The following is a 22,595-nucleotide window of genomic DNA, read 5'->3' on the forward strand; positions in this document are numbered from 1 at the left end:
CAGTTGCTAGGTTTGCACTGCAAACTGCACCTTGTGTTACCTTTGTAACCTTCAGCCTTCTGTAATCTATAGGCACTGAATGCTCCTTACCAAGTGCTCCGGCATCTCTGCTCCTGCCCACAGTGTAAGCCTTGTTGCAGTGTACCTGTCCGCACACCTGCCAGCAATCCCCTTACCCCACTCTGCTTCAAGCATCCTGTGGAGTTTAGATTGTGGTCCCCAAGTTGTTCAACTAACCAGGAAAGAGGGGTTAGGGACCCGGGCTAGTAGGGCTAAAAGAAACTGAATTTCTGAGGGCGGGGCCAGCTTCTACCTGCTAGTTCTCCGGACCAGATGTCAATACACGCCTCACCAGCTTCCTTCACGTTTCTAAGTCCATCCTTTCGCAGACAGGTGGCCTCGGGTAAGGCTATTGCTCACAACAGCTGCCCTGCATCTTAAGCTTAGAAGTCCGAGTTGGGCGGTAAGCAACGCTAAAATCAAACCCTGGGCTCTGTTCTAAACGTCTTGTCTTACTCAAGCCTACAACTCCCAGCATGCCACTCCAGAGGCCAAAGCTTATTGGTAGTCTCCCCATGGTCCCAGCTATTTTAGCCAATGAAAGGGAAAAATCGGCGGCAGGACCCAGTCCTGGAGAAGTAAGGCGGATCCTTTTCGGGTTCCGTCTCCGGCTCTTGCCCTGGCACACGGAGGCGGCGCAGTCCGGGACCGAGCGGCGGGAGCGAGGTGGGTCCGATTTGGGTCTCAGGTCCCGGGGCGGGAAGGCGGTCGCGGCTTCGCAGGGAACTCGGCACGGCCCCTTCCCTCTCACAAGTTGGAGGTTCCTGCTAGGCTTCCCGGATGCCGTGCGAAGCAGAGGGACCCCGTAGCCCCTCCACTCCGACCCATCTCCCCCTCCCCCATGCCTGTGTCCCGGTCTCTGCGGCCACACTGCCATCTCCACCCCCTACCCTGGACCCTTCTTCTGTTGGCCTTGGCGTACTGCAGCCCCGAGCTGCTGAGGTCAATCTCTCGGCCGCCTTCCCTCCCTCCAGTCCCAAGCCCATGGACTTCTTCGAACTCAGCAGCGCCTGTCCTCCACACTGCTGCACACTTGCACTTCGACCCCGTCTGGGATCACACCAGCAGGCCCCTGGGCCTGCGGTCTCCGACCTACTGCGCCTCTACCCTGGCCATCTCGGCCATCCTCCCCTGGTCCTCTCTGAGCTGTTACCTAGCCTCCCAGTTCCGGTTGCCTAGCCACGCACCACCCACCGTCCCTGTTCTTTAGCACCTTGCTCTGGGTCTTCACAGGCTCCCTTGGCTCTGGAGAACCCCCAGCTTTGGCCCTTTAGACCACTTTCTGGGTTGGCCCCTTCCCTCTGACCCAGGATCTCAGCCTTTGTCTAATAGATGGTCACCAGCCCCAGCCCCTTGGCTTGCTCTTGTACTGCTTAGGCTCAGTCTGTACTGCCTCCATCCCTTCCACCCTTGCCAGGAATGTCTAGAAAGACAAGCTCGACAGGTCTATTTCTCTTTCTAACTGCAGGAACATCTCTATGGATAGGTAGTGAGCAAGTGAGCTCCTGGTTCAAGTCTTGGTCTTGCTTATCCAGCCTGCAAGTCTTGTTCAGTTCCCACCTCATCCATGGGGTTGCCAGGAAAATGTGCCTGCCATCTGAATCCCAGCACTGCTTTCCTTTCTCCTGTCTCCCTGGCTCTGCTCACCTCCTGTCTGCCTTCCCATGCTGGCACAGTGCCCCCATGCCCTGGCTGTGCAGCGGTGGCCTAGGCCCCTGATTCTGCCACTTCCTGTCTGCCTTCCCATGCTGGCACAGTGCCCCCATGCCCTGGCTGTGCAGCGGTGGCCTAGGACCCTGATTCTGCCACTTCCTACGTGTCCTTTGACAGGTTATTTGATTTCACGGAACCTCAATTGCCTTGTCTATAAACTAAGGATGATAATCATAAAAATGATGAGAGAGGTGGTCCACAGGCAGTGCAGAGTCAGGTTTTAGCACTCGGTCTGAGCTTTTAGAATGTAGCTTATTGTTGGGTTCCTGTATGATGTGCCAGGGCAGTGGCAGGCAGTGAAGTACAGATGCAGTAGTGGCCAAGGCATGGGACCTTCCTCTATCCCCAGGAACCTCGCCCTCTGCACGGGGTGGCAATTTCTGGGGTTCTGGTGCACTTCACTGTGCTCTATCATTAGCTGTTTGAGTGTGCTCAGTATAATCCTCAATCTTTTTGCCCTTACATCGACCCAGCGTTCATCCCTGGGTGGGACCAGACCTTGGCAAATTATAGCTCCTCAGAATAGTAGTTTTGGAGGTGAGTGGAGCCAGCCTAGCCCATTGTGCATAGAAGATACTGAAACCCTAGGTGGTGCTGGGAGGGGGCAGGAGTGAGTCAAAGCCATATATATTCCCGCATTCACTCAAGTAACTTGAGCATCCAGCGTGTGGCTCAGAAGGGAGATCACGGCAGGTCCCAATCCTTGTCCCCAAGTGGCTTAGAAGCTGCTGGTGGAAGCAGACATGTACATTGGCAAGCAAACACAAGATTCCATGGGAGCCAGAAGGAGAAGGTGGGCAGGCATCAGGAGATGGCTGTAGATGAAGTGGGGATGTACTCAGGGGTCTGGAGTCGGCACTGGTGTTAGTTTACTCGCCTCATTCAGCAAATATTTACCAAGAATCTGCTATGTAGGTTTTCCACTGTTCCAGGAGTTTGGGTCACATTGAGAAATAAGACAAAGACCTTAGGTTTTAGCAGGGGACAGCAGATGGTAAACAGTAGGCAGGGAATGTCCAAAGGGGAGACGTGCTGTGGGCAGGAGCCTGAGAATGGTGGGGATGGGTTGTAACTCTTAAATCTTTTTTAAAATCAAGGAAGCCTCATTCCGCACCCCCACAGGTTGATTTGTTTATTTGAAAAGCAGAGTTACAGAGAGAGGGTGAGACAGAGATCCTCTACTGCTTCCCCAGGTTCACTGGGAGAAAGCTGGATCAAAAGTGAAGCAGCTGGGATTCGAACTGGCGTTTGTGTATGCCAGCACCACAAGCATAGCCTGCTGCACCATGACTCCCCTTTTATTTTTAATGAAGATTTATTTACTGGGGCCAGCATGGAGAGCGACTTTCCATCTGCTGGTTCACTTACAACATGGTGGCTGCAGCGTCCAGGGCTAGTCCCAGACCTCCTGTTGTTAAATGAAGTGAATAAAGTTTTATTAGAACACAGGCACACTCATTCTTTTATGTCTCATCCTTCGTTGCTTTCATGGTACAATGGCATAGCTGAGTGGGCACAGTGGAGGTCCTGTAGCCCCAAATAGTTATTCCTGGGTCCTCAGGGGCGTGAGTTTGTTGACTTCTGCTCCTTACAAGAGTTGGGGTTCTACCACATTTTACGTGGTAGATTCCATATAATTGTATACTACTCTTAAACATAGAGCTTTTTTTTTTTTTTTTTGGCTTTCCTAACAATATAATTTAGAGGCCCTTAAGGACCTCTCTTTCATTCCACTGTTCTTCACGGGGCTAGGGCAGTTATTACAGCTGCTGTTTGCTGAGTGACCAGCACTTTGCATGTCCCACTCTCTTGAGTGTTTTTTCTAATACAAAATGTGATGAGAGAGCTACAGCCCAGAGGGGCCTGGTCTGCAGACCGTCACAAAGGGAGTGGGAGTCAATATTGGGATCCAGCCCTAAGTGATCCTTGCTGGACTGAAGGAATTAGAACTCTTTCTCCTTCCGTGGTCACTGGGCAGAGCCCATGCTTCTCTCCCTTGTCCCTTGTTTGTGTCACCCAGGATGGCATCTCACTGGCACAGCAGCCTGCTCTGCCTTTTGAAGTGGCATGGTTTTGTCTAGACCTAGAGGAAAAGCCAGCTCTCCCATCACAACCATTTTTTTTCTTTCCTCATTTCCTGCCCTTGGCTCTGGGGACCCAAAGAAGTCTGCAAAAGCAGGGCCTCTCTGGGCAGTGTGTGTGTCTAGCTGTGTGTAGGTGGTGGGAAAGAGGCAGTGTGGTTTGTGTCTGTGTGTGTCTTTGTGTGTCTTTGTGCGTAGTGCTGTGTAATAAATGGGCAGTGTGTGGTGTGGACTTGTATAGCTATGTATGTGACTGTGTGTGTGTGTGTAGCCTTGTGTTGTATGTGGTTATATGCATGGGAGGACTGTGGATGCTATATTATAAGAGTGGCAGGGAGACCTGTATGTGGCTGTGTGTGGTGTTTATGACCGTGTGTTGCATGAAAGTGTGGCTGACTGTATTTGTGGTATGCGTATGGCTAGTGTGTGGCTGTGGTATATGTGTGTGGGGGCTGGCTTTGTGTGGTGTTTGAGAGTGTGGTGGGAGTGGGCACTGATCCATCAGTCCCAGGTCCTACAGTAGTCTTGGAAGGGCCAGGTGTTAACACTTTAGTTGCCAGCTGTGGTGGGTCTGCAGAAGACTCACAGCTGGACTTTGTGTATCCCAAGAGCCTCAAGGATGAGCGCTTCTGCAGGCTAACATGTGGATGCCATTAAGGAACATTTTCTAAAGCAAGATTAAAATTCAAAGGCCTTTTAGTTACCTTACAGTTGGGCCCAACAATTGAATTTGTGCTCAAATGGAAGCTCCTGTATTCAGACACAAATGAGAGTATACTTAGTATATTTAGTGGTGTCAAGAAGTGACATCACTCACATCCCGCAGGTGTTATTTGGTGCTAGACCAAGCTAGTACCTTTTTTTTTTTTTTTTGGCTCTGTTGGGTAGCTTGCAATATCTGTGAAAATTCATCACTTGGAAGTTACCAAGTAGAGGACATTCAAGCCAGTTACTCCAGTTAATTGAGGCAATTCCTGATGGGTGGTTCCCAGGGGAAGGGTCCACTCCTTCAGCTAGAGCAGGAGCTTCCCCGTGGTCTGGCCTGACCCCAGGAATAAAGGTGTTGGCCATTTGTGTTCATTCTCAGGGTTCAGAGATGGGCAGTGAGAAGGAGCACAGTCTGGAAGCACCGCTACCTGATGAAGGGGAAGGGGGGAAGCCTTGGCAAGTGGATGACTCAGAGGGGTCTCGGATCCCACCTGGGGAGGAGAGCCTGTCAGAGGGGCCACAAGGAACCCATCCCCAAATGCAGTGGCAGAAAGCTCCTGCCCCAGCTGGGGAGCCAGGGGGCATTGCTCATCCAAGGCCCGAGGTCAACGAGAAGCCGTTTATCTGCACCCAGTGTGGCAAAACCTTCAACAACACCTCCAACCTAAGGATGCACCTGCGGATCCACACCGGCGAGAAGCCTTACAAGTGTTCTGAATGCGGCAAGAGCTTCTCCAGGAGCTCCAACCGCATCCGGCATGAGCGGATACACCTGGAAGAGAAGCACTACCAATGCTCCAAGTGTCAGGAGAGCTTTCGACGGCGTTCAGACCTCACCACACACCAGCAGGACCACCTGGGCAAGCGGCCCTACCGCTGTGACATGTGTGGCAAGAGCTTCAGCCAGAGCGCCACACTGGCCGTGCACCAACGGACCCACCTGGAGCCTGCGCCCTACATCTGCTGCGAGTGTGGCAAGAGCTTCAGCAACAGCTCCAGCTTTGGCGTGCACCATCGCACACACACGGGCGAGAGGCCTTATGAGTGTACCGAGTGTGGGCGGACCTTCAGTGACATCTCCAACTTTGGGGCACACCAGAGGACCCACCGAGGGGAGAAGCCCTACCGGTGCACCCTGTGCGGCAAACACTTCTCCCGAAGCTCAAACCTCATCCGTCACCAGAGGACACATGGGGACGAGCAGGCTGGGAAGGATTCCAGCTGAAAGAAACAGAGAAACCCCAGCCTAGTGGAGGAAGTAGGTCTTTAGGATGTGCTGCTGCCACTTGACCTCGAGCCCTTGATCCTACCTTGGTGGATGGTGTCCTCTCTCTGAAACCAGGGTCTCCAGGAAGGCATTCAGAGGGGGCTCTGAAATCGAAACCCTTGCCCTTTTACAGGTAGTTTCTTGCTCTGTAGAGTCAGGGGTCCCAGTGTTGGTTTCCACTCTGCAAGTGGGCAAGAAATAGGGCAGTCTCGGAGCATGCTCATGTTGTTAGGGCAGTAGTTCCCCTGCCGCCCAGGACAGACCTGTGAGTCGGGGGTCACTTGTCTATGAACTGTCTAACGTGCACCATAGTGGCCTGCTAGCTCCCGCCTGTGGTCCCCAGTGTTGCTTCCAGAGTTGTGAGCTGGGAGGAGCAGCCTTCCCAGGGGAAGGGATCTCCTTGGTCAGGAGGAAAGGTTTGCGGGCCTGCCTTAGGCATGCGAGGGAAGCCCTCAGGGAGCTGTGGCCCAGGAGCCGCCACATACTGCCTTCATATCCCCATGTGTGTTACCCGTTATCCTTCCCCAACCTGCATCTGTGTCCTCAGAGTGATTAGTAGTAAAATCTTTCAATGAAGAGGACCCGTGTACTTATTTTGGGGAAGTGGGTAGCTGGGGAGATGGTTCCAGCGCCTTCGTTCTGGAAGGGAGTTGAAGTCTCAGCTGGATGACTGCTTTGAAAGCCAAGAAACTGGCGCCTCTGAGAAGAAGGGGACAAAGAAAGGAACCAGCATTGATCAAGTATACGCCATGTGCTCTTGATTCTACACATTGATTCTGCATCTCTCCTTTACCTATCTGGTGTCCTCTGTTCTCATAAGAAGACAGAGTTGCTTGTGGCATCTTCCAGCAGGTGTGTGGTGGAGCCAGGGTTCACACCTGTGCTGCCCTGACTCCCAGCTGGTGCTTTTGTCATTTCATTCTCCGGGCGGCTTCGGAAGGAGGAGATACTTGAGAGTCTGGTCTGGAGCTGGGAGCCATCACACATCAGGCCTGCTTCCTGTCCCCTGTGCATGGTGGGGTAGAATGTTCTACATGGAAGTTCAGTGCTCACTCATTTTTCTTTTACCAAATACTTAAGACCCATCTCTACCTCTGTCATCAGACTGGAGCCCTGAGCTTCATTTGTAGATAGTCGGCCGAGTGTGAGTCAGACACCAGGCTTGAAGCTGCCCCAGTCACTGTCAGACATGTCAGATGGGATCCTGCCTCTTGCCTGGGGAAGGGACATGCCTTTATGTGAGCTTTACATTTCATCATCTTAATGAATTCTCACCACAATCCTGTATGCCTGTGACCTAACAGGGAACCAGGCTGGTGGAAGGAGGCGACAGGCGCAGCCAGGAACTGAACCTGCTGTGCCCAAATCCAAAACCTCTGTTTTCTCGGACTACGAAAGAAGTCTTTGCAAATGATTCTCTAGGGTTGGATTCTTCTGTAGGGCACTTTGTGCTTCTCACATATGTTCTTGCTCCTTGAGAACCCAGTGTTTTAGGTAGGCATCCCCCTGAAGTTGCACCTGTAAACTGGCACACAGCTAAATGTAAAAATCACCATTTATGGAATGCCTATTAAGGGCCAGCTGTTGGCAGTTGTGTTATTCCTATGCTTCAAGATGTTCCCGTTTTCAAGAGTAAAAAAGCAGGGTAAATGACATGACCTGTCGGCATAGCCAAGATTTACATTAAGATGTGTCTGATCCCATTATATCCACTGTCAAACTTGGTGTGAAGATCCTTGTAGCCCTTGAATTGCTGTCAGGCTGAAAGCCAGTGTTCCAGGCACCTGCTCTGGCCTTTGGGACAGGAACCCGTGAGCAATCTCCTCTGTTCTTTCCCAACCCTGTTCCTAGACTTCCTAGACTAGGGTTTCTGAATTAGTCCATGCTTTTGTCTCCTGGCTAGTTCACTTATTTGAGATGTTGGGGTGGGATGAGTATTGAATTTTGTCTGGAAGAATGAGTAAATGCTTAGTGAGTGAAGAAAAGTAGGACATTTTGCATAAATGAGGAAGAATTTTCAGGAAGCAAGGAAATATTGGATTCGGTTATAGTGTCCTGTGGGAGGAGAGGAGGCTAGCAAGGTAGGACCTGGATTGTGCAAGAAACAAAGTTGTGACAGGAAGTTTGGGGCTGTGGATGGTAAGGTCTTCAAGTTGGCGGATGATGTGTTCATGCTTGCTGTTGAGGCAGCATGGAAGATTAACGAATGCAGCCAGGTATTGGGGACGGTGCTGTTTATGTAAACCAGGCCCCAGCGGGGATCCTCTTAGTCCACAGAGAGCTCTGCAGGGTGGCCTCAGAACCTTGCCAGTTCCACAGAGTTGCAAAGTCCAAACCCTCTGGACAGTGCTGTGGCCCCCTGGGGCTTACAAGCTGATGATACTCATTTGTCTGACGTTCCTAGGATCTGTATGAGTCTCTGTTTTGTCACCAGTACCCTTGCTACCGAACTTGCTGCTCTTTTACCAGATTCTTTAAGTAATTTCATCACACCAAGTATTTTGGCATTTTCTAGTCCCTTGTAGAGGTTGGGGGACTCTAGAGGGAGTCACCTCTTGGCTGATCATTGGTTTCCTCTCCCATCTCTGGCTGCTTCCCCCCTCCCCTTCTTGGATTACCATAGCAATAGTGTGGTGCATCTTGCTGTGTGTGATGTCTTACCATTGCTGCAGGTTTCTGTTCTTCATCTCAACAACCCTGAAGTTTCCTGAAATCGATATCTTAGAGGATATGAAATATCACATTTAAAAGATGAGGCAGTGATGTCAGCACGATGGCAGAATAAGAACCCTCACCTGCTTGCCCCTGAGACAGGACCCTAGTAACATCACATGCCCCTGGGAGCATTTTGGGAGTTTAAGTACCCCAGGCATACATGCAAGAAAGGCTACAGTGAAACAGGTAAGAAGAATTGCTTCACTTCACACACAACTGCCTCTCCTCCAAGCTAACCCATCCCTCTCTGGCTGAGGCCACAGTTCTGCACTGCGAAGAGGGATAGGACGTGTATAACATTCTGTCTTTTCAAAGGCTGTCTGAGGAGCTGGAATTGGGGTAGTTAGGATGCCTGGGAGACACTGGCAGCAAAAGCTAGGGCTTGCGGTGCCCTGGAAGTGGGCAGCACTGGGAGAAGATTCCCAACTGGCAGTTTGTTCCTGTGGAGGGAGCAGGAAGAAAAGGATGTGAGATGCTGAGGAGCCTAACTTGAATGGCTAGGGACCATTGAGCCCTAGGGGACCAGGGGACCTGCAGTCCTGCAGGCAGACACCAGAGGGAGCAAGAGATCATGAATGCCTGAAAAAGAAACTTGGATGCCTACTTCCTGGGCAAGTACAAGCTAATGCTGCAAGTCACGTGCCCAGCAAGAAAGGGTTTGAACCCTTAGAATTTGACTGGGCTGATTATTAAAAGTCTCTCCTTAATGAGGTCAGCATATTAAGCCACAAACGTGGGATGCACGAGTAAAGAACATCAACAGAAGCTATTGAACATAAAATTGAAGAATGCGATAATTGAAGTGAAAATTTTGCTAGTGGATTTCAACAAATTTGACCAAGTTAAGCCATAAACTCAAAGAGAAAAAGAGAAATGATTTAAAAATTATCAAACTAGGGCCCGGCGGCATGGCCTAGTGGCTAAAGTCTTCACCTTGAACACGCCGGGATCCCATATGGGCACTGGTTCTAATCCTGGCAGCTCCACGTCCCATCCAGCTCCCTGCTTGTGGCCTGGGAAAGCAGTCGAGGACAGCCGAAAGCCTTGGGACCCTGCACCCATGTGGGATACCCGGATGAAGTTCCTGGATCCTGGCTTCGGATCGGCATAGCATTAGCCGTTGCGCTCACTTGCAGAGTGAATCATCGGACGGAAGACCTTCCTCTCTGTCTCTCCTCCTCTCTGCATATCTGACTTTCCAAAAAATAAATAAATCTTTTTTAAAAATTAAAAAAAAATTATCAAACTAGAAGAACAGAAAAAAAAAGTATGAAGAGTGAAGACGTCCTCAGGGATTTCTGGACACCAAATCCAATGGAGCAATGTATGCACTGTGGGGGGTCGGAACGGAGACAAGGGAGAGGGGCTGAGAGCGCCCCATATTTGATGAAGGAAATGAATATCCAAATCTGAAAAGCTCAGAGTGACAATTAAGATGAAACAGTATCCTCACTAACTAGCATTACAATCGAGCTGCTGGCAGTCAAATCTAAAGAGTGAATCTTCAAAGCAGACAGGGAAAAGTCAGCCATCACCTGCTCCCGGCGGCATGGCCTGGCAGCTAAAGTCCTCTCCTTGAACGCACCGGGATCCCATATGGGCACTGGTTCTAATCCCAGCAGCTCCACTTCCCATCCAGCTCCCTGCTTGTGGCCTGGGAAAGCAGTCGATGACGGCCCCAAAGCCTTGGGACCCTGCACTTGTGTAGGAGACCTGGAGGAAGTTCCTGGTTCCCGGCTTGAGATTGGCATAGCATCGGCCGTTGCGCTCACTTGAGGAGTGAATCATTGGACGGAAGATCTTCCTTTCTGTCTCTCTTCCTCTCTGTATATCTGACTTTGTAATAAAAATAAATACATCTTTTTTTAAAAAAAGTCAGCCATCACACATACCATAAAACCGTCAGAGAGTTTGTCAGCAGAAATCATAAGCCAGAAGACAGTGTGTTGATAAATTTGAAGGGCTGAAAGAAAGAGAAAGCTGTCTGATCAGGATATGAAACTGTCTTTCAAAAATGAAAGAAATAAAGGCTTTGAGTTTATTAAAAGTTGGAGGAGTTCAGCATTACTAGATCTGCCTTATGAAAAACTGCCAGAGTTACCCATCAGGCTAGAACAAGGATGTTAACACACGTGGTACAGGGCATTCTCCCTGGTAAAGGCAAATGTGCAGACAGGTAAGGGTATCCACATTCTTGCATGCAAATTACTTAATTATGTTAGATTCTATTTGAAAGTGACACGGAGAGGAAAGAAGAAGGAGGAAGAGAGAGAGATCTCGCATCTGCTGGCTCACTCCCTACATGGCCATGCTGGACCATACCGCAGCCAGTAGCCAGGAGCTTCATCTGCATCTCCTCGTGGGCGAAGAGTACTTAGCAATCTTCTGCTTTCCCAGAGGCCTCAGCAGCGGCCTGGATTGGAAGTGGAGTGGCCAGGATGGAAACTGGTGCCCATGTGGGATGCCAGGGTGGCAGGCAGCAACTTAGCCCACTACACAACAGTACCGGTCCTGAAATAAATTTTTTTACAGAAGTGGTTTTGTAGGCTCCATGGCAGCTGCAGAGAAAATACTATCAAAAGTACCTAGAGAAGGTATGCAGAAGAAAATGAGAAAACAATGAAAGCACATCAATATACAAAAATAACAAACATGAAAGAAAGCAGAAAGGCAAGAGGGACAGAATGCCTACCAGATCCACAGATAACTTGTTCCCCATCGGTAATTATTTTTAAATGTAAATAAAATTCACAAAGCCACAGTGTGGATGAACAGATTAAGAAAGAGTTCTGGTTTCTGGGTTGTACATAAGGAGCGTGGATGACATCACTCTGTCCTAACAGATGAAAGCTGAACAAACTGAAAAGTCAGCAGCTCTTCTCGGCTACATACAAGAAGTCAGGCCACAGGGCAGATGCCACACTGCCTCAAACGGGAGAGAGACCGGCGTTTACCGAGTCACAGCACGCTGGTACCCAAGCCTCCAAGGGGACGAATGCCCGTGAACTCTGATGGATGAGTCTCAGCATTAAGGTCAGGGAACCTGGTCATTTGGAGAGTGGGATGGTGAGTTTAAGCTCTGGGAGCTTGGCGAGGTGCTCACGGTTGATACTGTTTCTGACATGAATCATTTAAAAGTGTGTCAGTGTACTGTATTATTATTATTTTACTTATTCAAAAGGCAGAGTTATGAAGAGAGAGAGGGAGAGACAGAGAATGAGACATCTCCATCCGTTGGTTCACTCCCCAAATGACCTCAACAGCTGGGCCAGACAGGCCAGAGCCAGGAGCCGGGAGCCGCGTCAGAAGTAAAGCAACAGGGACTTGAACTGAGGCTCACAGGGGATGCTGGCATCACAAGCAGAGGCTTAGCCTGCATCACAGTGCCACGCCCAACAGGTGGGAACACAATACCATGCAGCCACTCTGGAAAATAGTTTGGCAGTTAGTTACCAAAAAAAACATTCTGCCTACAGTCCAGCAGCCACTGATGCACACTGGTTTCAATGGAAACCAGTACATCGGTATTATAGCAGCCTTAATATTTTCTAGAACTGAAGCAGCCAAGATGTCTTTCAGTAGGTGAATGGATACATCAGCATATATTCACTCAATGGAATATTATTCAGTGTTATTAACAACAACAACAAAAAGGAATATTATTCAATGTTAAGGTATGAGTTTTCTCACCATGAGGAGACATGGGGGAAACTTAAATGCATATTACTAAGTATAGGAAGCCAGTGACAAAATGCTGCGTACTGTGTGATTCCAACCACATGGCGTTCTGAAAAAAGCTGAACTGGACATAGAAGGATCAGTGGGTGAGAGGGTTTAGGAGTTAGGGTGGAGGGAAGGCTGAATAGATGGAAAACAGACTTCTGGGCAGCAAAAATACTGTGTGTGATAGCCTGATAGATCCATTTCGTGATACATTTGTCTAAACCCATAAAATGTACAACGCTGACTCAAAGCAGGAGTGACCATACTTACATCAGGAAACATGTATTTGGGGGTTTGCAACATGGTGTTGCAGCTTAAGCCTCTGTTGTGCCTGAATCCCATATGGGTGCTGCTTCATGTCTCGGCTGCTCAACTTTTGATCCAGTTTCCTGCTTATGACCTGGGAAAGCAGCAGAGGATGGCCCGAGTCTTTGGGCCCCTGTCCCAACACAGGAGACCTGGAAAAAACTCATGGTTTTAGATGGACTCTGTTCCAGCCATTGTGACCATTTGAGAGTGAACCAGTGGATGGAAGATGTATCTCTCCCTCTCTCTCTCTCTAACTGCTTTTCAAGCAAAAAAATCTTTTTTAAAAAATAATATATTTTAAACCAGAAATGTTATGAAACAAAGAGTTTATAAAATGATGAAAGTTTCATATCATCAGGAAGATCCAGCAATGATAAATATCTTGGCAGCTAACAGCAGAGCACAGATAAATGAGCCCAGACAGAACTGAAAGAAGAAACGGTGACACAGTAGGCGATTCCAGTCCCCCGTTAGTATCACAGCAGCCAGCCGGGTGGTCACCATCCAGTCCCCCGTTAGTATCACAGCAGCCAGCCGGGTGGTCACCATCCAGTCCCCCGTTAGTATCACAGCAGCCAGCCGGGTGGTCACCAAGGAGACAGCAAACTGAAAGACATGACAGGTCAGTTGGATCTAACATTTTCCAGGTTAAAACACAGGTTACAAAGCAAGTCTTCAAAAAATTTAAGAAATACTAGTTTTCCGCATCACACTGGAATGAAACTGGAGATCAATAGTCAAAGGAAAATTGGAAATTTATGAAATATGGAAGTTAAACGATATACTCTTGAAAACCAAAAAGGAAAGCATAAATAAAATTGGAAATTATCTCAACTAATAAAATGGAAACATATGATCAATGCTGTGACATAGTGAGTTAAGCTCCACCTGCAGCGCAGAAACACTGCATGGGCACCGATTAGAGTCCTGGATCCTTCACTTCTGATACAGCACTCTGCTAATGTGCCTGGGGAAGCAATGGAGGATGGCCCAAGTCCTTGGGACCCCTGCACCCACGTGGGAGACTCAGAAGTTCTTGGCTGCTGACTTTTTGCCACCATTGGGAAGTGAATCAGTGGATGGAAGATATTCTCTCCCCCCCCCCCCGCCTTTCAAATAAAGAAAATAAATCTTTGAAAAATGAAAATACAACATACTAGTACTTATGGGATGCTTCAAAGCAGCATTAAAAGTGAAGGTAATGGCAGTAGCCATCTTAAAAAATGAAAAAAAAAATCCCCATTCAACAAGATAATTTTATCCTTCAAAGAAATGGAAAAGAGCACAAGAAAGTTAGAGGGAAATAATAAAGATTAGAGCAGAAATAAATAAAACAGAGATGAGACAAATAGGGAAAAATCAATTAGAGAACACTCAAATGATAAACATTACAAATGAAGGGTTGGCATTGCAGTGCAACAAGTTGTCAACTTAAAAAAAAAAGATTGATTTTTATTGGAAAGACAAATTTATAGAGAGAAGGAGATACAGAGAGGAAGGTTTTCTGTCCACTGGTTTACTCCTCAACAGCCAGAGCTGAGCCGTTCTAAAGTCAGGAGCCAGGAGCTTCTTCTGGTCTCCCACGTGGGTGCAGGGTCCCAAGGCTTTGGGCCATCCTTCACTGCCTTCTCAGGCCACAAGCAGGGAGCTGGATGGGAAGTGGAGCAGCCGGGATTAGAGTTGGTGCTCATATGGGATCTCAGCACATGTAAGGTGAGGATTTTAGCTACTAGGCCACCGTGCCAGACCCAGGGTAAGTATTTAAATAATGTGAATTCTGGACATTTGTAATAAAATATTAATAAATGTGGGGTCTAGGGGAAGTTCCTAGTGTCAGTAAAGTATATAAAAACATAATTTTCAAACTAACTATGGATATAAAACAAGTGCTGGACAACACAGACTTCTAATGTGGAGGAGAAATGACTAAGAAAACTGAGCAGCCACTGGTAATGATTCAGTTGACTAAAGACCCTTCTGCGCAGAACTCCTACGACTGCCGCCCCACATGCAGTAAACATCATTTTGATGTGTTCCCATGCTTCAAACACACAAGGGAAACCTTCAGACACCTCAACAAAGAGGAGAAAGAAAGCAGTGTGAGTTGACACTGTCACTTTGGATGTTCTGAACTTGCCGATTTCCTCACTCCACACGTCTGGTTCCAGCATGGGAATTCTGCTAGCTGCTGTGAATGTCTGTTTCAATGACTCATCCTGTAACGGCAGAAATAAACCCAGGATGGTTTGGAGACCCACTGGGCTCCAGCTCCATTGTTCATTCGACCCTGCTAAGCCACTCTCTCCCCACGTGTCAGATCTCTTGGAATCAAAGTCTGTTCAGAGCCAGAATCCAGAAGCTTCCAACAAGTCTGATTTGTTTCCTTTCTCCCCATGCATGGTGAACCTACTCAACGCTGGGAGATGGGATATTAGTGTAATTTTTCAGTAGTTATTAGGGTTCTTCCTTGAGGGGATCTGGACTGCTTTTGCATCCAAGGAATTCTGGGTCTAAAAACATGATTGAGTGAGGGGCAGCAGCCTTTTTCTCCTTTGAGTGAGACTTTCCTTCGCATGATTTGGATCTTTTTTGCTTTTGCAGATCAAGCAAGAACAGAGTAGGCTTGCAACATGTTTCACTTCTAGAACACCCAGTAGTGGGAGCAGGAGTCTTGACAGCATACGGAAGGCAGGGTTGACAAATCCCAGGGAAGACTAATCTGAAACATCCAGAAAAGTCATCTTCACACTGGACATGCTTACACTGACATGTCCACATGACTCCCCAGGGAGGGTGTGAACCTGTTGTGTTGTAAGGGACTCATTCCCCAGGTCCCAAGTGAGGGCATCCTCGGGTACAGTACTCTGAATGCAACAACAACAACAACAACAACAACACATCTTGAGGGAACAAGATGGCAGAAGAGGAAGCCCCAGAGTATGTCCCACCACAGGCACTGGCTTATATCCTCCATGTGAGAACTTCAGGAAGCAGCCAAGGAGTTGCAATATCCCAGGTAAGTTCAAAGTCAGGACTGACTACGCTAAAATGGGTAAACAATACCATTTCATTTCACACATGGAAGCCCTTTCCCCGAGCCAGCACAGTTACGAGGTGTCACAAAGAAATGCCCCACTTGAAGTTTCTCCCTGACACAGATTTGAAAATATGTCCCCAGGCCAGTGCTGTGGTATAGCCAGTTAAGCTGCTTCCTGCAGCACTGGCACCCCATATGGGCATGCTGGTTTGAGTCCCAGTTGCACCATTCCAATCCAAGGCCTTGCTAATGGACCTGGGAAAGCAGCAGAGAATGGCTCAAGTGCTTGGACTGCTGAACCCATGTGGGAGATCCAGCAGAAGCTCCTGGACGACCCTATTTTCAGATTAGCCCAGCTCTGGCCATTGTGGCCATTTGGGGAGTAAATGGGGAAATGGAAGATTCTCTCTCTGCCTCTTTTTTTTTTTTTCAAATAAATAAAACAAATCTAAAGAAAAGAAAAGAAACCTTCTGGTTTCCCAGAAGCTGCCTGACGGCCTGTTTTCTGACTTGCCTGAATCTGAGCGCCGATGAAACTGCCTCTCAAGATCCAGAGATCAGCAGCTTGTTGCAGCGCCCAGGAAACCTCAGAACTGCAGAGCCCCAGAAGCAGCAGGCTATTACAGAGCCCACTTCCTGATCTGGGAAATGATTTGCATGCTGCCGAAGAATTTCCTCAAAAGGTCTGAGAGAACCTCAGAATGTTTAGTCGGGGGATTGATGAAAGGTGTCTAACATGTAATGAACTTAGATGTCGCTATTTGAACCAAACAAGGAAGAGGCTAAAGAAACTGAAAAACCAACCATTCTTCTCTGCCACAGCCAAGAGATCACTGGGTTAGCTGCAGTCCCTTAGAGACAGATGGGTAGATAGCAAAATTACAACTTACTGGAGCTGAAACCCTGGAGCAGGGACCTTTGGAAGAAACAGTACCACGAACAAAACCTAAGTGGAATTACTCTGACAAACAGCAGTTTGTTCAAAGTAATGATGGATGGGTCAAACATTGTGGCATAGCAGGTTAAGCTGCATTTGGAATGGTCATATTGTGCCATTTCATGGCCCAACTACCCTTCTTCCTATCCAGCTACCTGCAAGTACGCATGGGAAGCAGCAAAAGGTGTTCCAAGTATTTTGGTTCCTGCCACCTACATGTAGCAACAATGTTTCAGTTATGTATTATTATATGTATGGGTTTGAGAGCCAGAGAAAGAAAGACAGTGAGCTCTGGCCCACTGGCTCACTCTCCAGTTGCCTGTAACAGCTGGCATTGGCCCAGGCCGAGGCTGGGAGTCCATAATCAGGGCTGCCCTGCTGTTTTAGAAAATTGAGGAGTAAGCCAGTGGATGGAAGATCTCTGTCTCTCTGCTTTCCATATAAAATGAAAAGAAATAAAAATAGATAAAAGCATTATCAGTGTAAAAAAAAAACTTGAATTAGCTGTTTTTAAAAAGATTTTCTTATTTTTATTGGAAAGTCAGATATACAGAGAAAGGGAGGGATAGAGAGAAAGATCTTCCATCCACTGATTCACTCCGCAACTGTCTGCAACAGCCAGAGCTGTGCTGATCTGAAACCGGGAACCAGGAACCTCTTTCGGGTCTCCCACATGGATGCAGGGTCCCAAGGCCTTGGGCTGTCTTCAACAGCTTTCCCAGGCCACAAGCAGGGAGCTAAATGGGAGGCAGGGCAACCAGGATTAGAACCAGCACCCATATGGGATCCCAACACATGCAAGGTAAGGACTTTAGCTGCTAGGTTACCGTGCCGGGCCGTTGAATTAGCTTTAACTGTGTAATTCAAACTCCATGCCAACCTCTCAAAAAATGCAAAAAAGTATGGTTGAAATGCTAAGAAAGGGGAGAGATAACATCATGTAAAGTATAAATTATTTGATTAAAACTACAAATGCAGAAAAAAAGCAGGATAAATAATAAGGAAACCAATAGAAAAAGTAGCAAAATGTGGCATTTGTCAATTATATCAACAAGTGATTTAGAAATAAAAAGTCTAAATATGCCAATTAAAATAAGGTAGATAATAAAACAGGACACAAATGCATGTTGTCTACAAGAAATCCTGTTTAAACGTGAAGACACCTCTAGGTTAGGGGCAGGTGTTTGGCAGAGCAGTCAATATGCCACTTGGTGTACCCACAGGCCTACTGGGGTACCTGCATTGAAATCCGGGCTCCATCCCCAGTTTCAGCCTCTCATGAAAGCCTACCTTTGGGACCCGACACGATAGCATAGTGGTTAAAGTCCTCACCTTGAACAGGCCAGAATCCCATATGGGTGCCCGCTTCCCGTCCAGTTCCCTGCCTGTGGCCTAGCAATGAAGTCGAGGAAGGCCCAAAGCTTTGGGACTCTGTACCAGCATGGGAGACTCAGAAGAAGCTCCTGGCTCCTGGTTTCGGATCGGCTCAGCTCCAGTCATTGCAGTTACTTGGGCAGTGAACCATCGGACCGAAGATCTTCCTCTCTGTCTCTCCTCTGTATATCCACCTTTCCAATACAAATAAACAAATATTTTTTTTAAATAATGAAAAGATATCTATTTGGATACAAAACCTTTTTGAAATCCAGAGATAGTTTTTTTTCACAGTATACATTTTTTAAAAATTTTATTTTATTTGGGATTACTCCCCCAAATCCCGCCCCCTAACAGGTTTTTCCCCATGTTGCTACAACAGTATAGTCCTTCATAAGGAATCATAATTTCATTAGTCTGTTATTAAATGTGCCCTGACATTGCTGATACAGACAGTGTCAGGCAGTCTGGCATCCCATTGTCTACACATTTCCAACAGTTTCATTGGGAGTCCATCTTTTGTTCAGAAGCAGGAATGCATGTTGCATTGTACCCCCCACATCTGGATATGGTAGACCCCAGTATTCCATCACTATGCATTTCCATAAATGAGAAGTCATGAAGCAAGGTCAACAACTGGTTTGAGTTAGAACAACAGCCACAACTACAACAAGGACAATGACAAATTACAGCACCATGAAAAAAAAGCCACTGAGTAACCAACACATGGGTGATAAAAAGGAAACACAAAGTCTCTTGGGAAAAATGATGCCACTGTGTAATCCATGAGCCAGTAATAAATTTGACAACTGAAAAGAAAGTATTTGGAATAAATGAAACTGAAATAAAAAACATCAAAACACATGAGATACAGCCAAAAAAAAAAAACCCCAGTATGGATCAGGTTATTGGTTACACTTTCTATGATGGTTTCCTTATATTAGAGAAAACATATGGTATTTGTTCTTTTGTGATTGACTCATTTCACTGAGCAAAATGGTCTCTTGTTGGGACTACCTAAGTTGTAAATGGCATACTTTCATTCTTCTTAATAGCTGAATAATATTCCATGGAGTAGATGTACCAGTTTCTTAAATCACTCTTCTTTGGAGACACATCTGCTTTGTTTCCATGTCTTTGCTATTGCAGATTGTGTTGCTGCAAATATAAGATTACAGATCCCCTTCTCACATGCAGATTTCACTTCTATTGGGTATATTCCTAGGAGTGGGATAGCTGGGTCATATGGCAGATTTATTTGCAATTTTCCAAGCACTCTCCATACTGATTTCCACAGTAGTTGTGCTAACCTACACTCCCACCAGTAGTGAAGGAGGGTGCCTTTTCCCCATATCCATGCCAGCAGGTATTATTACTTGTTCTGAATGTAGGCGAATCTCACTGGAGTTAGGTGGTACCTTATTGTGGTTGTCATTTGTATCTCTCTGATGGCTAGGGAGCCCGAGCATCTTTTCATATGTCTGTTAGCCACTTGAATCTGTTCTTTTGAAAAATGGCTATTCATTTCCTTTGCCCATTTTATTACAGTGTTTTTGTTGTTGTTGTTGTTGTTGTTTATTGTCCCTAGGTTTCTGAGGCTCTTTGTAAATTCTGAATATTAATCCCCTATCACTTGTGTAGTGTGCAAAATTTTTCTCCCGTTCTATTGGTTGCTTCCTCACTTTGTTAATTGTTTCTTTCGTTGTACAGACACTTTTTAGTTTGATGTAGTCCCATTGGTTCATTTTGGCTCTGATTGCCTGTGCTTTTGGCATCTTTTCTAAGAAGTCTTTCCCTGTTCCTTTATTTTGGAGAGTGCTTCCTATGTTTTCCTGTAATAATTCGATGGTTTCTGGGTGTAGATTTAGGTCCTTGATCCAGTTAGAGTTGATTTTCGTATGATGTAACAGGTGTGGGTCTTGCTTCTTAATTATGCAACCTGCTATCCAGTTGTTCCGACAGCATTTGTTGAATAGATGAGGATTTTTGCCTAGATTGTTCTCAGTTTTCTTGTCAAAGATTAGTTGACTATACATGTGTGGGCTCCCTTCTGGTGTTTCTATTCTGTTCCACTGATTTTCTCTGTTTCTGTACCAGTACCAGACTGTTTTGATAACCACTGCTCTGTAGTATGTCTTGAGGTCTGGAATTGCAATTCCTCCAGTTTGGTTTTTGCCTTTTTTTTTTTTTTAAGATTTATTTATTTATTGGAAAGTCAGATATACAGAGAGGAGGAGAGACAGAGAGGAAGATCTTCCGTCCGATGATTCACTCTGCAAGTGAGCACAACAGCCGATGCTATGCCGATCCAAAGCCAGGATCCAGGAATTTCTTCCAGGTATCCCACACAGGTGCAGGGTCCCAAAGCTTTGGGCCGTCCTTGACTGCTTTCCCGGGCCACAAGCAGGGAGCTGGATGGGAAGTGGAGCTGTTGGGATTAGACCCAGAGTGCCCATATGGGATCCCGGCATGTTCAAGGTGAGGACTTTAGCTGTTAGGCCACGCTACCGGGCCCAACTCCAGCTTGGTTTTTATCCTTCAGGAATAAATACATTTTTTTAATCCTCTAAAACCTTCTTTATTTTATTTATTTATTTTTTCCATATTGCTTCCTTCATGTTTAAAGGCGGGTATTAAGGGAGAAGGCCCACCCAATTTCCCACCCTCCCCAGGTCCCGCATGTAGGGTATGCTCTGAGGTTCTTGCTCAAGTGGTTCTGAGAATCACTGCCCATCTTGCCACTCCATGCCCAGTTATGAATCACTGCCCATCTTGCCACTCCAAGCACGATGAGGTCCTTGAAGAATCCACTGATTGACATAGTCCATCACAGAGTCTCTGTTTGCCCCATATTTCGCTGCCAAGATATGGCTGAGATGGTTGGTTGACCTGTTCTGTCTTCTCTCTTTTCTTGGTTAGGGTTCTGAGTCCAGCATTTTGATTGGGGAGATCTCCAAAGAAATGTTGTCTGAGGTGTTCTCACAGTCCATTGCCCTGATCAGCTGATGGTTGCAATTGCTGGGTTGGTTCTGTTTTCACTCCCGACTTCCACTGGAATCAATGGGTGTTGCAGTCTAGCTTGGTTCTGCCCAGCACACACTCGGCCCTCGCATAAACCAGTGGGAGCTGCAGCCTAGTGGGAACGAACCACAATAACCCCCACCAGGCCCGCCCCCTACCCTGGTTTGCCAGTATGTGTAGCAGTAGTCCAGTCTGTCTCACACCCCATTCGGCTCTCGTACATGTCACTGGGTATTAAAGTTTTGTTCCATCTAACCAGCTCAACTATGCAGCCCACACCGATGCTGTTGGGTGTCTGTCTAGCCACCCTGGCCTCTATCCTAGTTTTCATGCCTTCCCATGGAAGTGGTAACCCAAGATGGAGGAGCCCACTATTTCCCTCCCAGGCCTCTCCACTCCCAGATTATGCACTCTCCAGATAGTTCTGTGGTTTGACTTCACAGAATTAGCCCCCAGTGCCAGCTTCTGCTAGCTGATGGTGTGGCTAAGCCCAAAAAACCCTCACCCACTCTAATTTTGTTTGCACCAGAAGGAATAATCAGCCCAGCCTGGCTTTTCCCTGATCTAGTCCACATGAGGTACACAGGTGTTGTAGCCCTGCCTAGTCTGGTCTGCCCTCATCCCAGCCCACGCTCTCCAGTGGGAGTAGCTGTCCAGCAAAGGAACCCTCCCTTATTCCCCTGCCGGCTCTGCCCCCTCTCTTTCTTGTTCTCATGCTTGCTGGTTGGGCACTGCGGTCCCTTCCAGTACAGGCAACCTCACCTTGGCATTCCGTATTGGGCACAAGTCTTTGCTGCGACCGAACCTGGCTCGACCCACACTGTCTTTGCAGGCAGCAAGTGAGGACTCAAGAAGCTGGGTTCCTGCCACCCATCTGGGGGACCTGGACTGGGCTCCTAGCTCTTTACCTTCATCTGACCCAGCCCCAACCCCAGCTCTTGTAGGCATCTGAGTGGTGAATAACAGGGGGGAATTTTTTCTCTTTCTTTCCTTTATCTCTCAAAGGGAAAAAAAAAAGGCAAAGATATATCACACTAAGAAATGCAAAGAAAATTGGAGTAGCTAAATTTCAGACACAGTAAACTTTAGAACAAATGACATTAGCAGGGACCAAGGGGGGGGGGTTACATATTGATAACAGAGCAATGTTCCAGGAAGACATAGCAGTCCTCAATGTGTATGTATGTAACAACAGTGTGTTAAAATACATAAGGCCGACGCTGAGACAACCACAAGAAGGGACTGATGAATCTACTAGTATAGCTGATAACTTTCAAAGTCATTTACTTGTTACATATACACAGATTTGGACAGAAATTCATCAAGCACAGAGCTGAACTCAATAGCACTACCCATTGACTGCCTATAACTGAGGTCTATTTATTACTTCATTTAATTTTTTTAAAGATTTTTTTTTTTATTGGAAAGGCAGATTTACAGAGAGGAAAGACAGAGAAAGATCTTCTGTCTGCTGGTTCACTCCCCAAATGGTCACAATGGCCAGAGCTGAACCGATTCAAAGCCAGGAGTCAGGTGCTTCTTCTGGGTCTCGCACAGGGTTCAGGGGGTCCCAATGCTTTGGGCCATCCTTGACTGCTTTCCCAGGTCACAAGCAGGAAGCTGGATGGGAAGTGGAGCAGCTGGGATATG

General features: G+C 47.2%; 1 protein-coding gene across 1 annotated transcript; it reads left to right on the forward strand.

Moving 5' to 3' along the window:
* The first annotated feature begins 4,769 nt into the window (after positions 1–4,769).
* On the forward strand, positions 4,770–7,777 carry ZNF691 (zinc finger protein 691). Its single transcript, XM_040974466.1, has one exon. The coding sequence runs from the start codon at positions 4,951–4,953 to the stop codon at positions 5,785–5,787; it is 837 nt and encodes a 278-aa protein (XP_040830400.1). The 5' UTR covers positions 4,770–4,950; the 3' UTR covers positions 5,788–7,777.
* The last annotated feature ends 14,818 nt before the right edge of the window (positions 7,778–22,595 follow it).

This window comes from Ochotona curzoniae, unplaced genomic scaffold (assembly GCF_017591425.1).
Source record: "Ochotona curzoniae isolate NIBS_2020 unplaced genomic scaffold, NIBS_Ocur_1.0 contig_2404, whole genome shotgun sequence".
In the NCBI taxonomy this organism is placed as follows: domain Eukaryota; kingdom Metazoa; phylum Chordata; class Mammalia; order Lagomorpha; family Ochotonidae; genus Ochotona; species Ochotona curzoniae.